This window comes from Cornus florida, unplaced genomic scaffold (assembly GCF_030987335.1).
Source record: "Cornus florida cultivar Cherokee Brave unplaced genomic scaffold, ASM3098733v1 CherokeeBrave_3.0.0_Hap2_Chr02, whole genome shotgun sequence".
NCBI lineage: Eukaryota > Viridiplantae > Streptophyta > Magnoliopsida > Cornales > Cornaceae > Cornus > Cornus florida.
In genome coordinates this window covers 56,072,901-56,089,467 of record NW_026775572.1, presented here as the reverse complement: position 1 = coordinate 56,089,467, position 16,567 = coordinate 56,072,901, and the positions used below count along the sequence as shown (strand labels likewise).

The following is a 16,567-nucleotide window of genomic DNA, read 5'->3' as shown; positions in this document are numbered from 1 at the left end:
AAGTTTATAAGGCATCAATTGAACATTCATCAAATCTTAATGCGGGTTGGATGCAGTTGAAGGAATCATTAGAGTATGATAATGAATCTCAGAAGTCATAGAGGTTTCAATCTTATCTGCCATGAAGTCAAATAAGGATGCCTGATCTGTGGGGGTGGGTAGGGTTAAAAAAAAAAAAAGAAAAAGAAAAAAAAAACTGGTGTTTGGGTAATAACATGTATTTGCAGAAAACCCTAAAAGAAAAATACGGTTTTAAAATTTCTTTCTAGAGAGCTCTGATACCATAAAGATTTTTTTTAGAGATAAAAGGAATATGAATAATTCTCCGTGTTTATTGTTCTCCTGGTGGAGGATTTAAAGTACATAAATAATTACAAAGAAGGAAATAAATTAAAGACTAAAAATTAGCTCTTACAACTATGTTAATCAGCACCTAATCAGTACATGCACAACTAATTATCTATATATGTTTACAATTATATAGTCAACAATACATCTAATTATCTATATATGTTTACAATTATATAGTCAACAGTACATCTAATTATCTATATATGCCATTTGTGTCACTACAAGAAAAATGATTTTTTACCATGATGGAAAAGGCTTTCTACCACAGTTTTGACCTGTGGTAGAAAGTTAAGACTTTCTACCACGGTTCCGCACCGTGGTAGAAAGTCTTTCTTTTTTACCACGGTTTTGCACCGTGGTAGAAAGTTTATTTTCTATCACGGTGGAGAACCGTGGTAGAAAGAAATACTTTCTACCACGGTGCAAAACCGTGGTAGAAAGTGTTGTATAATTTTTTTAAAAAAGTAATAGTTTAGCCTTTATGAAACCTTTTTTTTTCTAGCCTTACAAGAACCCTAGAAGCAAACCCAAAATAAATAAAAAATAAATCAAAACCAAAATAATTTAAAACTGACCAATAACATCATATATATATATATATATAAAACCAAATTCAAGTCATTGTTTTATACAAAAATTAACCATATACAAATTTCAAAAAAGTACATGATCCAAACCTTATATATTTAGTTAATCAAAATAAAACAAAAATTCTTCATATCTTCTTGCAACTTCTTCATGAGCCATACAAAAAATATAGTGGCAACAAAAAAAAGTAATGTCAACCGCAACCCGCAATCCTAGCTTTGACCTACAAAGATGTAATAGTTGAAGTAAGAGAATTAATATAAAGCAAGTTATTTAGGAAAAAAAAAAATATAAAGTAAGTTGTAAATTTGTCAAAATTAAACCAAGCAAAGCAAGTTGTAAAGTTGCCAAAATTAAATCAAGCAAAGCAAGTATTATAATAAAGGTACTTTGAATGATCTACTCTTCCTATTAACTCAAGCAAAGCAAATATTAACATCGTCTTAACTCAAGCAAAGCAAGTTCAGTGTGTCAAGGTAATAGTCCCAGGATTAAAGCTTAAGCATGGCTTATTTAATAGGTGATTGAAAGTACTCGAAGACGGAGTGAATTACCATCATATGATATGTTCAGATTAAAAAAAAATGGTCACTTAAGGTACGTGACCCCCCATATACTGCAAAATTGGTCACTTAAAGGCACGTGACCCCCTTGAGGTTGCTAAATTTTTTATTAGGTTTGTCTAGGGTTTGCCCTTATATGTGCTTCAATGTCTTTAGGATTTATCACACTAGTATTAAGGTTTCTCCCTAAAAATCTCTATTTGTTATTCTTCTTCTCACTTCTCCTGTTATTCTGATCGGCCTTCTCTTCCAGTTCATTTAGATTACTGTCATTGCCTCTGTATATGATTATGTTTTATCTTATAATTATTGGGTTGCTTGGTTCATGATGTCCAGGTTGCAAATGAAATTGTAGCAGACTTTACCAGAATTAACAATAGTTCAGCAGTTTCCTTCAATGAGGTTTGATTAACCTTAGAGTTTAACCTTTTTACACTGCTATTATTATGTTAACTTCTTGTGTATGCTGAGAAGTGAACCTCTGAATGTTTTAGTCTGATGAGAAGAATATAAGACGACGAGTATATGATGCATTGAATGTCCTTATGGCACTAGATATTATTGCGAAGGACAAAAAGGCAGTTTAGTGGAAGGGACTTGAAAATACAGATGTGAAGGATTTGGAACAGCTTAAGGTTGGGATAAGAGTTCATTATTTGTTATATCACAAGTTCTTATCAATTGCTTCACAATTTTATTAGTCTATCCTTTACATTTGTAAGCTGGGTTTTCCCAACTTCCATAGAGGATGGGACCTGTTCTTGTCTCATTTTTCTTGTCTCCATCCTACTCAATCCTTTTCATCACCCATTCATACCTTGACTGATTTGGCATTATTTTAAGTGTCACTCTATAGAGAATGACTAGTTTTCTATGTTTATCCTTGCAGGCGTTGCATGTTAAGCTGATTAATGGGATTGGAAATAAATCAGCCTATTTGAAAGAATTAGAAGAATAAGTAATGCTGTCTTATCATTTTCTTTTTTTGCCCCTTTAATAAACAACAATGTAAATTATTTTTTGGGAGTTTTGAGAAATTTTAGTTATGCTATGGATATGAAAATCAGATTTGTATAAGTTTACAGTTGAAATTGGAGTTAGACAAATGCCCACTCTTGAGACTTCTTGGACTTTTATGCATCACTTTACTGTTTTCCTTACGTTTATTTAGTTTAAGTGAAGTAGGGAGTTCTACTAATTTACAATCAACTTAGTAGCTTAAAAATATTAAATATGTAGGAATGCCTTTCTTGCTCTAGGTCTTGATATGCCCAATGCAAAAAGGCCATTATGTAGTGCTGGTCCAGTTACTTGGAAATCTGGGGTTGAAGAATGGAGACAGATTTAACCTTTTGACGTTATTTTTCTTAAGGCTGCTGCTATCAAACTTGAATCCATGTCTACACTTGTTAGCCTGAGTTTTTACCAGCACCAAGCAATGGCCACAACATATATAATTTTATATTTGGTTGCAACTATCCAGTAAATAAAATTGATTCGTGGACATAGTTTTAGATTCATGCAACTATAAAAGTTAGAAATAGCCTGAATGGGTATATAATTTTTAAGAAAATTTTAATTATTTAACAAGGGATATCTTTGGTTCATAGTTTATAAGCATGAATGAATTCAACTACTAAGTTCAAAGTTGTGGTTCACAGTTTGAGAAGTGATCATCGGGATTCAACATTGAATAGAAATTCAAAGGTAGAAGACTTTATTTTCAAGAAACCTTCAAAAAGTTGGAATTAAATTGCCGTTCACACACTGAAAGAAGGAAAAAAATGAAATACCAATACCAGTGACAGAATAAACTGCATAACACAATTATCCACTTACCCAGTGCACTGCCATGTAGATTGCCATTGCCTTTGCTCTAATTCGGTTAGGGAATATTTCTGATAGGAGGAGACTAGGGACTGGTCCAGCACCTACGGCAAATGTGAAGACAAACCTGCATAAACAACTTCAATAAGAAAAATATACCACCATAACCTCAAGATAAGAAACTATATGTAGAAGTTTGTCTACCTTAGCTCAAGAGAATCACCTGATGGATCATGTTTTTTATCTGCTCTATATGATCAGTAACCCCTGGCTCTTCTGTAGGAGGAAGGCACTGAATTTGTTTCATGTTACCATGATACTCATTGATGTACCTGTCACTTGCTTCTTTTGGTCCCACCCCAATTTTATTTGTTTTTCCTATGATCTACAAAAGCCAGATATAAATCAATAGTTAAGTATTTTTTACAATCAAATTATCAAAAAATAGACTTGAAATAGTCAAAAAGTCGTGAACATAAATAATTCTAAAAACTACAACATACATTCCTCTTTATGAGCTAAGACAGTATTCAGAACTACAATTTCAATAACAGCCCATGAGAATTTGATTGAAAGTTTGAACACCAAATCATGGTGAAAATTTACAAAATGAAGGGAAAAGCAGAAGATGTGAATATTGAATAATTCCTATAGGAATTATATGGAGGAATACAGTTAAGAGAAACCAGCACCAATTGAGGACAAGAAGGGAAAGATTAAACTCTCAGTAGAGTTGAAGGGAATCAATTGCTCAAAAGAATGGACTATAATGCAAAAGAACTTAAATTCAAATATAAATTGTTCAACACCACTGGTGTGGTGTGACAAAGGAAACATAGCTTCAGAAAAAGAAAATTAGTAATAAATCCAGGTAGTATTTCATTTCCCAAAAACAAACACTTCCTCCATTACACTGCACACCACCAAAAACAGAACCACAGAAACACCTTCTAGTTGGTACCCCCATTTACTCTAGTTTTCAGAACTAGTCCTATAAACTGCCCTAAAAATATATATAATTTTAACAGGAATACCAACTATGCAATACAAATATACAATTAGATTGAACATCAGCAATGTCAATCAAATTTCCTCTCTCTATATATATATTTTTTTCACACCAGTTCAACAGATATAAGATTCTTCAAAAGTGCAAGATTCTTCAAGCAAAAAAATTCCCCAAATAGGATTTAGTTTGCAAAACAAGAATTACAGACCTTGATTAATTGATTTAGAAAAATAAAATAAAATTTAATGTTCTTGTTGACATTTAACTGCATTTTTTTTCTTCTTGTTTTTATCACTATTATTTTCTTTAGGAAAGTCATGTTTGGCAAGCACATGGTATATACTATACATTTATGTACCAGAATCATAAATTCAGACAAAGGCAGGCCTCAAGCAGTAAGACTACATAAGTTACAATATATATAAAATGAATGAAGGAAAGAATTGCGAGTCAAAAAACTTGCCAATGGACCATGTTATGAATGCACCAGGAAAACCTAGGCCACATAAAAGAAACATGCATAGGTAGTACAGCTAAATATACAATACAACATGACCTATGTAGTAAAAGAATTTATTGATGGTCCCCATTATGAAAAGGCTATAATAAAAACATTTGTATTGGATTAAAGTACAGAAATTACATTCAACTAAACAAACATATGCATAAAGAAATGTGATATTTGAACTTAGCAAACAGATCCACAGGCAATTAGCAAACACTTTGCTGCACCAGAGGAAGCATTTAAAATTCTTATTGCTCAGGACTCTATGGATGGATATTAGAAAATCATAAAGTCAACATCACTTACTGTGGTGGGAAATCTTTATCTGTTGTAGCTTCACTGAGAATACGTTCAAACTCCTGAATATTTTGCTTCATTTCACGTGATAGCTTGTCATGTGCTGCAAGCTTTGCAATACTAGGAAAGTAAGCCCGAGCCAAATATAGTAGGTCCTTCATCTTCTTTACTAAAGTCTTTCATTTTTTCCCTATGTTCACGACGCCATAAGCAGTAGCTCCCAAATTTCATCTCTCAATGAGAAAAACAGGGTCATAACATTATTTTAGATGAGAATTAACCAAAATCCACATCCTAGTTTCTGATACAAGTATTTTTAGCTTACAAATAATTATATATAAAAAATGAAAGCAAAAGGGCAAAAAGTGTATGATGACGACGATTAACAAAGAAAAAAAGCCGACTGAAAATGGATGAGCAGACATCAATAAGGTGACAACTAAAAAGTCTAGTGCACCCACATCAGACATAAATTACACTTCTGGCAGATGATAACAGTTAACAGTTCCACTGCTTAGGCACATTTATTTCTTAACCAGAAATTTTACGATTCACTTGATTGTTCTAAGACAATGGCTATATAATAACTATACACAGTCTAGATTTACTGAAATGCTGCGGGATTTTATTCCGAAATCGAAACAAAAAAAAAAAAAAAATAGAAAGTATAATTTCCTCATGTGACGCAAGCAAATGATAAAGAAATAGAGAAAACAAAAAAATCATGAACATCCTATAGAAAGAATCAATATAGGCATTGCAAAAAAAAAAAAAAAAGGTTTACTCAGTACACATTAAGACATGGAATTTATAAGAAACCCTAATTGAATAAACTAAAGTCATGTCATACCTATTTGAGTATCAATTTGATGAAGATAACAATTTACAGGGGATGAAAATACAAACCTCAAAATTTATCGATGCACACACGATAAATTAGGTCTTCGGTTTGACGCCAAAGTGTCCTTCGCATAGGAGGGAGGGGTTAGGACTTCGAATGAGAGAGGGAGCTATGGTTAGGGCTTGGAGAAAGGAGCGAATCCTTGTTGAGTCTCAACGCCCATCTGTGGTGGACTTTACAGGGGCACTGCGCAGCCTAAAACTCAGGGAACTTTTCAATCAGCTGTGCCGCTATCTCCTTTCTAACGTTGCGCTGACCATCGCTTCAACCCTCCGCTGCTCCTCAATGGTGGAGATTTCAGAAATCAGTGGCTTCGGTAGAAGGGTTGGGTTTGGAGAGAAAAAGGCATGGGTCAGGCTTGGAAATTTGAGAGAAAGGGGATTTGCAAATCGAGGATAGATAGTATAGATCGCGAGAGAAAGGGGACGGCTATGGAGATAGATGCAGATATATATATATTTTTTTGAGTGTAGATATGTGTGGTTTCTCTCTGAGTTATATTTTTGTTTATAATTTTTTCTTTTTAATGAAACTAGAGGGAACAAAACGCGCGTAAGCAGGATTGAAAATAATTCATTTTCTACCACTATTCTAAAACCGCGGTAAAAAATACGTGCTTATTATCACAGTTTTTCATTAACCGTGATAGAAAATCTTTCTATCACAATTATAAAAATAATCGTAATCAAAAGTGCGTGGTTATAGCCACGGTTAATCATTAACCGTGATAGAAAGTTTTTCTATCACGGTTTTAAAATAACCGTAGTAAAAAATATACTTTCTACCACGGTTATTTTAAAACCGTGGTAGAAAGTACGTGATAAAAAACTATTTTTCTTATAGTATATATTGTCTTTGGATTATAAGTGATTATATAAAACTTTACATAAGTACGTAGTCTTTAGTAGCACAAAATCATACTTTTGATGGTATAAATTTTGGTTGCGGTTGTGGAGCCAATGAGGGGAGAGGGGGGAGGGGGGTTACGAGCTCCTGAACTTTTAAATTAAAATTCCTCTCCCTCAACTTTAAAAAAATTACATTCTTGTATGTATATTTCTTTAAAATTCCCCCAACCTTTAAAAAATTTCATTTTTGTATGTATATTTTTATAATTTTAAAATTGACCCCCTCAACTTTTAAAAAATTACACTTTTGTATGTATAATTCCTTACAATTTTTAAATTACCCAAATTAATTTTTTTTATTGCATTGTGCCCCGCTGAACCTAATTTATGGCTCCGTCCTTAATTGTTGGCGTGGATGTTGTGTAACGAACTCGGGTCGATATTGACATAATGTACATAATAGAATCCATTATCACAATTGTGAAATTTTTTTGTTCTCGCACATTAAAAGAAAACATTAACGATCATTGTGTATTTAAAACGTAAGTGGTCTAGTGGAAGGATAAAGCTTATTGGTTGCTGTGTGGTAACCGTTGACTCACAATTTGTTAAAATATATAAAAAATTGAAGAGAGAAATAAGATAGAACAACATGTGAATATAACGTGGTTCAGTCACTAAGACTTACATCTACGACACACAAAGCCCGAAGGGCTATTATGTACTCCCTTAATCATGTTTATAAATACCCACCTCTATTTATAGGTGAGTTAGAAAGAGTTGTAAACAACGAATATCAAATACTTGCTTTACAAGTATTCTTGTTTATAATAATATAATTATAAAGGAAATATTTCAAAGAAAGTCAAAAGACATATATGTTAATAATCAATCACTTTTATTAGGAAAAACTTGTTGCTCAAGTATACTAACTTTAACACAATTTGTTGTGAACTAGAGCCATAGTCACAAGACTCGCAAGTGTGCTTTTGAGAAAAATAAAATTTATGAAAAATATTTATAAATATATTTATGAAAATCAATTGTCAATTTCTCAAAAAGGAAACACAACGAGTGCTTATCGACAGCTTCACCAAAAAATCAAATTATCACAAAAATTAAATTCAACACTTCTAAATAATGACATTGCCTCCAAAAGTACTATGCACAAATACTTATTTGAACTATAGTACGGAGTATATATAATGTAAAAGTGCTTTTTTAATTAGAATTGCACCATTTCATTGTAAATACAACCATATATAAACGTGTAGTAGAGTAATTTTATAGAGTAAAGATGTGAATTTTATTGAAAACTTTTCGATTCAGGAAATTATTATATAATTGTGGATCGTTAATAAGATTTGGTGGACTAGTTTAATCTTTATATATATATATATATATATATAAATTTATTATTATTTAAAATCAATTCTCACAATAGTAAATTAAAATATTACAAATAAATTCAAATATTAATTTTGATTGAATGAATCATCAAATGACACATGACCCAAAACCATTTAATACTTTCTCTATCATCAACGAAAATGAGATGACTTAATAAATTATCACTGGGACAAATGGTGTACAAGTATCTAATAATTTTTAGTTTCCATAAACGAAAAAAATGGGATGACGTGAACATCGGGACCCACACATTCACTATCATAAATGTAAACTGGCTGACAAATTGCACATGAGGTCGATTAGAGTTGGTAACACAGAGACTTTGTAGGTAATAAACGCCAATGCCTTCCAAACAAAGACATCTATTATATAAGCACACCCCACTCTGTTATCCCAACGACAATAGTACTACTATTTGAGTATGGCAAATCTTAAATTGCTCTCTCTTTATCTTTCTTTCTGTATCATCTCAACTCTTCCCGGGAGCTCTAGTGGTCCCCCTAGTTGTGTCCCATCCGGCGGCTTCAACTGCGGGAACCAACCCTGTTCTCCTAAGCTTGTCTCCGGCCCCTCCCCGTGCTCCCCTCCCACACGCGCCAAACTTACTAACAAATATTTTAGCGGAGGAGGCGATGGCCGACGGAAATCGGAGTGTGATGAGCAGTACCACGACAAATCGGAACTGGTCGTGGGTCTGTCTAGCAGATTGTTCGACAATGGATCGAGATGTGGGAAGATGATTCGCATAGCTGCTAGTAATGGGATGAATGTGATGGCTAAGGTTGTAGATAAGTGCGATTCAATGCGCGGTTGTGACGAGAAACATAACATTGTTGATGGATCGGATGGTGTGTGGAATGCTTTGGGGCTGGATATGAGCTTAAGAAAAGTGGACGTTACTTGGTCCATGGCGTAGGTAATATTATGCTGTGTTGTTGGAGTTGATCATTCATCTCTTTTAAAGACCAAGAACCTGATATACCCATGGTTTTCTCTCAATAAGAAAGTTCTGTATGACTAAGAAGCTATGACCAACTCACTTATATACTCTATCTCTCTCTCTCTCTATATATATGTTCACAAACAAAACACACAGGCATCTATATTCTCAAACAGAGAAAGTATACAGTACTAGAAGGGTATTATTTCCGTCCAATTAATGCACAATCATGTTTTTTTTTAAAAAAAAAAAAAAATTTTTAGTATTTTTTTTGTTTTGTTTGTGAAAACTATCTATTTCTCACAAATCAAATCAAATCGAGAGTTTTTATGAGTGAGGCTTATTAGACGGGACTATTCCAATGAAAACTAACTCTTGTGTGGTCCTTTTCTTATTTCAGAAAGTGTGGATTAAACTTGTCCACTGAGCATTAATGATTCAGAACTATTTGATAATTTCTCTGGACAGGATACTGGGGTATTGCACACTTTTTCCCCTAAAAGAATGAGATCTCAGAAGAAGTTCAAATTAAACAAAAAAAATAGAGCAACAAAATCAATGTTGGAAATTATATGCTTCAATATGGTATCTAGATACGACAAACTTATACTAATATGTTATGAAATAATTAATAATATATTAAGAAATAACTAATTAGATGTTCATTACAATATTTAATTAAATATGTAAAATAAAACAATATAAATAAAAAAATAAAGAATCTAGACTGAAGTTAGTATTGAATACGATCTTCTCAAAACAATTTACGCCCAAGATAAAACAGTCTCCATCTTCCAATAGCAACAATGAGTTCGAATCCAACTGTTCAGACCAATTTCTGTGTGGCTCAACCTTGGCTTTGGGTCTAAATGGCTCTCACCACATAACCAGTGGTTGAACCAAAATACATGTATCTCTCTACTAATAATATGGATATTAGATTTGGTCCTAGCCATTTGGCGTTAACTTGAATTAATGGAAGCCACCAATAATATGTAGAGAGAGATAGAGAACGAGAACTAGAGAGATATCGTGGGTTTTGTAGAGAGAGATACTAGAGGGACTGAGAGAGATCGATTATGGGTCTCGTAAATAGAAATTTCTAAAACATGGAGATAGAGAGATTGAGATGAAGTGAGAGTCGAGAGTGCGTTGATTTTGAATTAAAAAACAACTTTTCTGTAAAGACAATAAAGTAAATCAATGCCATGATCGATTTTTATAGAGTTCTTGACAAGAGTAGGAGAGGCCTAAGCACCGTTGTTTACTAACCATAGGTGTTCCCTTCAATGCAAGACATTGATCTTGCTCCATCTGTGAGATTAGAGTTTTGTTTCTAATGTATTTGTTACACTTTTATTCTTTCCTTTTTCCCCTAAATTTGGTGAGGGAATTTAAGAGGAAAGAGCGAGAGGAGATGATATACCTTTTTTTGAAAAAAAATAAATGAGTGGAAAGAGAAACGTTTGTAAGGAAATGTCTGTTTATGTAAAAGAGATTGTGTTAGCTGACAAATAAATGTTCCACATCTGTAAGTATCCATTTTTTTTATAGTCGTCCAATGCAGCAATGACCAAATAAAAGTTGTTGGTCAAACAATTCACTTTAAGAGTTCACTCTAAGTATTATCATTAATTTTTTCATATCTGGTGTGCTCCGTCGTTGAGCCCAATCCAAAGTTTGTGCACCAAAGGATAGTGGTATAGGGTTATGATTGTTGGTAAAATATATGCTTCATGTGACATTTAAGATATAACAAACCTTATACTAATATGTCGTGAGATAATTAACAATATGCTAAGAAATCATTAATTAAATATGCAACTCTATATTTAATTAAATATGCAAGATAAATTAATAAAATAATAATAATAAATAAAGAACCTGGACCGAGGCTAGTATTGGATACTATGTCCTTAAGACAGATTCGCCTTGCTATGGTGCTAACAGACTCAGTGACGTTTATCTCTCAGGATACAACAGTCTACATTGATATACTTGAGTGATGGAGGGATTGTGGTTTGGCAGCAGTTGATGCCATAGCAGCTTTTATTTCTTGAAGTAAAATTGCAGTTGGACACGCACCCTATGGCCATTCCTGCCCAGTTGATTAAGGCGAGGTTGTCACAACCCATGGCCGTGAATCGGGTGTAGGTGTCTGAGAAGGAAAAGGGAGTACCAGTCAAGGACACAGCTTGATTATTAACCCTTATCGTGGGTTTTGTAGAGAGGGATACTAGAGGGACTGAGAGAGAGATCGATTATGGGTCTCGTAAATAGAAATTTCTAAAACATGGAGATAGAGAGATTGAGATGAAGTGAGAGTCGAGAGTGCGTTGATTTTGAATTAAAAAACAACTTTTCTGTAAAGACAATAAAGTAAATCAATGCCATAATCGATTTTTATAGAGTTCTTGACAAGAGTAGGAGAGGCCTAAGCACCGTTGTTTACTAACTATAGGTGTTCCCTTCAATGCAAGACATTGATCTTGCTCCATCTGTGAGATTAGAGTTTTGTTTCTAATGTATTTGTTACACTTTTATTCTTTCCTTTTCCCCCTAAATTTGGTGAGGGAATTTAAGAGGAAAGAGCGAGAGGAGATGATATACTTTTTTTTCAAAAAAAATAAAATGAGTGGAAAGTGAAACGTTTGTAAGGAAATGTCTGTTTATGTAAAAGAGATTGTGTTAGCTGACAAATAAATGTTCCACATCTGTAAGTATCCATTTTTTTTATAGTCGTCCAATGCAGCAATGACCGAATAAAAGTTGTAGCTCAAACAATTCACTTTAAGAGTTCGCTCTAAGTATTATCATTAATTTTTTCATATCTGGTGTGCTCCGTCGTTGAGCCCAATCCAAAGTTTGTGCACCAAAAGATAGTGGTGTAGGGCTATGATTGTTGGTAAAATATATGCTTCATGTGACATTTAAGATATAACAAACCTTATACTAATATGTCGTGAGATAATTAACAATATGCTAAGATATCATTAATTAAATATGCAACTCTATATTTAATTAAATATGCAAGATAAATTCATAAAATAATAATAATAAATAAAGAACCTGGACCGAGGCTAGTATTGGAGACTATGTCCTTAAGACAGATTCGCCTTGCTATGGTGTTAACGGACTCAGTGACGTCTATCTCTTAGGATACAACGGTCTACATCTACTAGTAGTAGTACTACAAACTCGTGGATACGGCGAACCTCCTCCGTGTAATACTCTATTTGACTCAAAAATGCATCTATACTATATAAATACTGAATTTGGTGCAATCCGAACCAAATGTTTCGGATTAATCTTAATATGGCTCGATAAAATTGGATTAGGGTCTAGAGAGGGAGAAAGAAGAAAATGAAAAATAAACCTCTTGCAAATGATCCAAATGGGGGTATTTATAAAAACAGAAATGCCTTTTCGAATTGGGTGTATCTCTTCATTATTGGACACAACCATTGCAATAGGTTGCAATGGTTCACATGGTGTCTGTTCACCACTAGACACATCTATTCCAATAGGTTGCAATGGTTCACATGGTGTTTGTTCACCAATAGACACATCCATTCCAATAGGTTGCAATGTGCCTTTTCGAGTGGGTGCAACCATGGGTTGTGATGGTTCGAAAAAAGGTGTAACCCTTTGAAAAAAACTAAAAAGTGGTTTTTTAATTTAAAAGGTATAACCCTTTAGAAAAACTAAAATATGGTTTTTTTAATTTCAAAGGTGTAACCTTTTAGAAAAACTAAAAAGTAGTTTTTTAATTCAAAAAACCAACCACCCAAAAAACCCACCCATTTGTGAAACCCATTTAAATAAGCCCAGCCCAAAATTAGGCCCAATCCAAAATTCCAAAAAAGAATAATCTGGACTTTACAATTAGGCCCAAGCCCAAGCCCAAATCCTAAACTCAGCTTATTTAAATTTCAATTTGTTTCAACATTTTTTCCATGTGGGACAAACACTTCCCACATTTTGCATACCCGTTTAGGCTTATCAAAACACCATACTTTGGAGCTAATTTTTCATTCACCCGGAAACGGATTGAAGAAAGTAAATATACCACGTTCATCTCCTTGCGGAGAGAAACACGCTCGTTTAGAGATCCGCAAAAAATTCTTAGCGAAATCTATTCCAAATCTCATCCAAAGTTTATGTTTTTAATGCTCCCGTTTCCAACAATCCCCCACATGAATGGAAATTTGCATAAAATGCAACAAATGATTATGCAGACACTAGAGAGAGTATAGTAAAAAATTTACTGCATCAGGATAGGTAGCTTTTGGCTTTGAACCTTCCCTAGTGTATTGCTATCGGATTTACTCGCTAACCAGTGAACGCGATGTCTTGAACTGTTCAGCCGTTTGTGTAAACCAAGACAATAATAAACACACAGTACCTTTCCTCACAAAGTTGGTTCTCATTGTTGTGTTCATTTTAGCCCTGAACAAGTCCTAGTATTCAATGAGTGCTCCAGAAAAGTTAGCCTTTATAGTTCTCATAGAAGCGGCCCCACTTCACACTCATATAGGTGACTTCTTATTAAGAGTATCCTACCATACCCCACTTGAATTTTCAAGGTATAAGAGTCATTTAAAGCGTAACTTATCCTAATCCTTGTTGTAGGTAGCACTGTCTCATCATAGAAATGGACAGAAGATTTATATCTTCCCAGTGCTTCTGGTGAGTCACTCAGAATTTTTGTTGTTCCTTTGAACCTAGATCTTGGAATCTCCAGTCAATTAGGTTGGGTTTCCATTAAGGTGACTCGTTAGCTTTCGGCTTTTAATCTCATTCCCTTCGATGATATGTACAATTGCTCTCTAGTACAACCTTCAATTTTATATGTGGCCACAAGGTTGTGTTTAGAAATATTACACTCTGCAGAGATTTCTCCAGATGAGAGCAACTGTATACTTTGTGCCCTAAAATTACTTATTGTTAGCAATATCATTTTCTTTAGTGGCACAGGTGTAGACTTACTTTGGATTGTCCTCTAGGTGGAGTCTATTGACTTCCCTATTTGATTTATTCAAAGTTTCTAACTTTGAGTTATATTAAGAACGTAGAACTACACCTTTAATATAAAAGACATATCCATTATTGGATTTGAAGTCTTTAATATCCCATATCCAGATTGCATCACTGTTACACCTCCAATTTAGTTAGATACCTTGATCTATGCAATATTGGATTTAGGGTGTATTTCAACTACCCAATTTATTATTTTTCAGTGATCCGATCCTGGATTGAACATGTGCAATTAAACACAGTTATTAAGATGCCTTGCAATCTCAATCAATGATATACTTTGACTAGTATTTATATTTGAGATTTACATCTACAAAAGTTAGCTAGGCTTTTGTTATCATAACTAGTATTATCTCAATCTCACTCTATTGAGAATATACTATGTTATTAGATGTTAAATCTTTCATATCAAATATACTAATTAGTAAATCATTAATTTTTTTAATGCATACAATGACTTATACATCACATTTATGTCATTGTCTTGGTACTAGCTTTAACACTCAAGGACTTATAAGCTTACACACTTTACTCTTCAACTAGAACAAATAACTCAGCTCTTCCGCTGGAAAAAGAACTTTTCTAGTTGTTCCATAATATTTTCCTCATATGAAACAACATGCACTATTGTTATAATACTATAAATGATTTTTGGTTCTATCCAAAATTTCTTAGGATTAAGAACCTTAAATTTATAAGTATTTCTTATTTGGTGAGGTAACTCATAACAAATTTTATCTATGGACAATATCCCCCCAGAACTTTGGGATAATCCTGAAATTTTATATATGATATATTTCTTATGGTTTTCTAACTCTTGAAATACCATATATTAAATATTTCACCTTATCTACCTTTCCAATGTTCTATATTCGTTTTTCAACAAGCATGTCTAACAGTCTCTAGTGCATATGTATTCACTTTATCTCTAGCTTGTTTTTATAATATGTCACTGACGTTACTGTGAATTAATGCTAGAGATATGGGTTTTAATCAATATTTGCTTCTACATCTCTTGTATTTATGAATTGAGTTATTCATGTTAAGTTAGTCATATTAACATGTCATAACCTTTCATGTGTCACACATCACATAACTCAATCATTTAAGCAAATAATTGTCTTATTATTTAAGTTTTGGATACAATCACCACAGAGTGAGCACTCACTTCTCAAGTATTATTACACACTCTTCTCATATCTCACTATTAAGTTATGATGAGTACCCACTTTTCAGTTATTACCGCTAGCTTGAAGTTAAGTTTGTTTAGCTAGCAATTCTAGTAGCTCATAGCTTTAGTACACACTTATCTAAGTGGTCTATCTTGGTAGTAGAGTAATTTGTTTTGAAGAATATTCTTGAAAAACTACTACTTTACAAGTAGTATTATTCCCTCCTACATGAGCAGATATGATGTATAGCTCAAATAGCTTATGGCTAAAATGGCTACTCATCACCCTCATGTTTTTCACTATCAAGTTAAAAGCTAGAACCAACTGACAGTTTTTCATCTTCCTCTTAGGTTCTGTGCACCTCATTAATCATTTAAACTTACACCTAAGCTAACTAGTTTGCAACTCAATAACATTTTAGTTTTTAGCTAAATTGTATATTAGAGCTAACTAGCTTGATTTAGCTTGTCTAGGTGTACTTGCTTAGTGTATCCATAACATTTTCCATTAAATTCTTGCGAGTTATTGGAAAATTTTCTCTGATTCAGCCCATTTACAGCTATACGTGTCTTAAACACTAGTATAGATCGTTTTCCTTTGACTATCAGAAGAGTTGACATAGTTGGACTAGTCCATTCATACAAAATTCAATAATATCACATATTAAATAAATTATGTTGTAAATTTGAATTACAATACACATTAAGTAATTCAACTTCATAGTTCAATATTATGAAGATTAAGTACATATTTTCTATGTGGAACAAAGATTCCCTTATTTCAATAACTAGAAAATACCGTAGGACACCTAAGTCTTTAATTTCAAATTTCTTGGCCAAATGTACCTTTAGTCTCTTAATCTCCTTGGTATCATCCCCGGTGATGATGATATCATCAACATAGACAATAACAACTGAGAGTGTCGAAGGAATAACGTATGATCTGCTTGACTAGGATGATATCCATACTTCTGCATAACTTGTGCAAATCTAGCAAACCATGCTCTAGGAGACTATTTTAGGCCATATAATGATTTTCTTAGTTTACATACTTTCCCTTTATAGGTACTTTCATCACTACCTAGAGAAAGTTCTATGTACCCTTCCCCCTCTAGATTTC

The 16,567-nt window shown here is 33.3% G+C and overlaps 1 protein-coding gene and 1 long non-coding RNA gene across 4 annotated transcripts; one reads left to right on the top strand and one right to left on the bottom strand.

The window, feature by feature from the left end:
- Positions 1-914: 914 nt before the first annotated feature.
- On the bottom strand, positions 915-6,522 carry LOC132295041 (uncharacterized). Of its 3 annotated transcripts, none has more exons than XR_009478294.1 (5): positions 6,047-6,522; positions 5,150-5,373; positions 3,553-3,714; positions 3,342-3,456; positions 915-1,162 (listed from the first exon to the last, which is right to left on the bottom strand). It is a non-coding gene; the product is annotated as an uncharacterized LOC132295041 (long non-coding RNA). The 3 variants fall into 3 exon arrangements; XR_009478295.1 differs by having other exon boundaries at positions 5,150-5,330; XR_009478293.1 differs by having other exon boundaries at positions 5,150-6,518.
- A 2,178-nt stretch (positions 6,523-8,700) lies between these two features.
- On the top strand, positions 8,701-9,323 carry LOC132287095 (ripening-related protein grip22-like). The gene has a single exon (XM_059789601.1). It carries the CDS (start codon positions 8,721-8,723, stop codon positions 9,213-9,215), a length of 495 nt encoding a protein of 164 aa, XP_059645584.1. The 5' UTR covers positions 8,701-8,720; the 3' UTR covers positions 9,216-9,323.
- Positions 9,324-16,567: the final 7,244 nt, after the last annotated feature.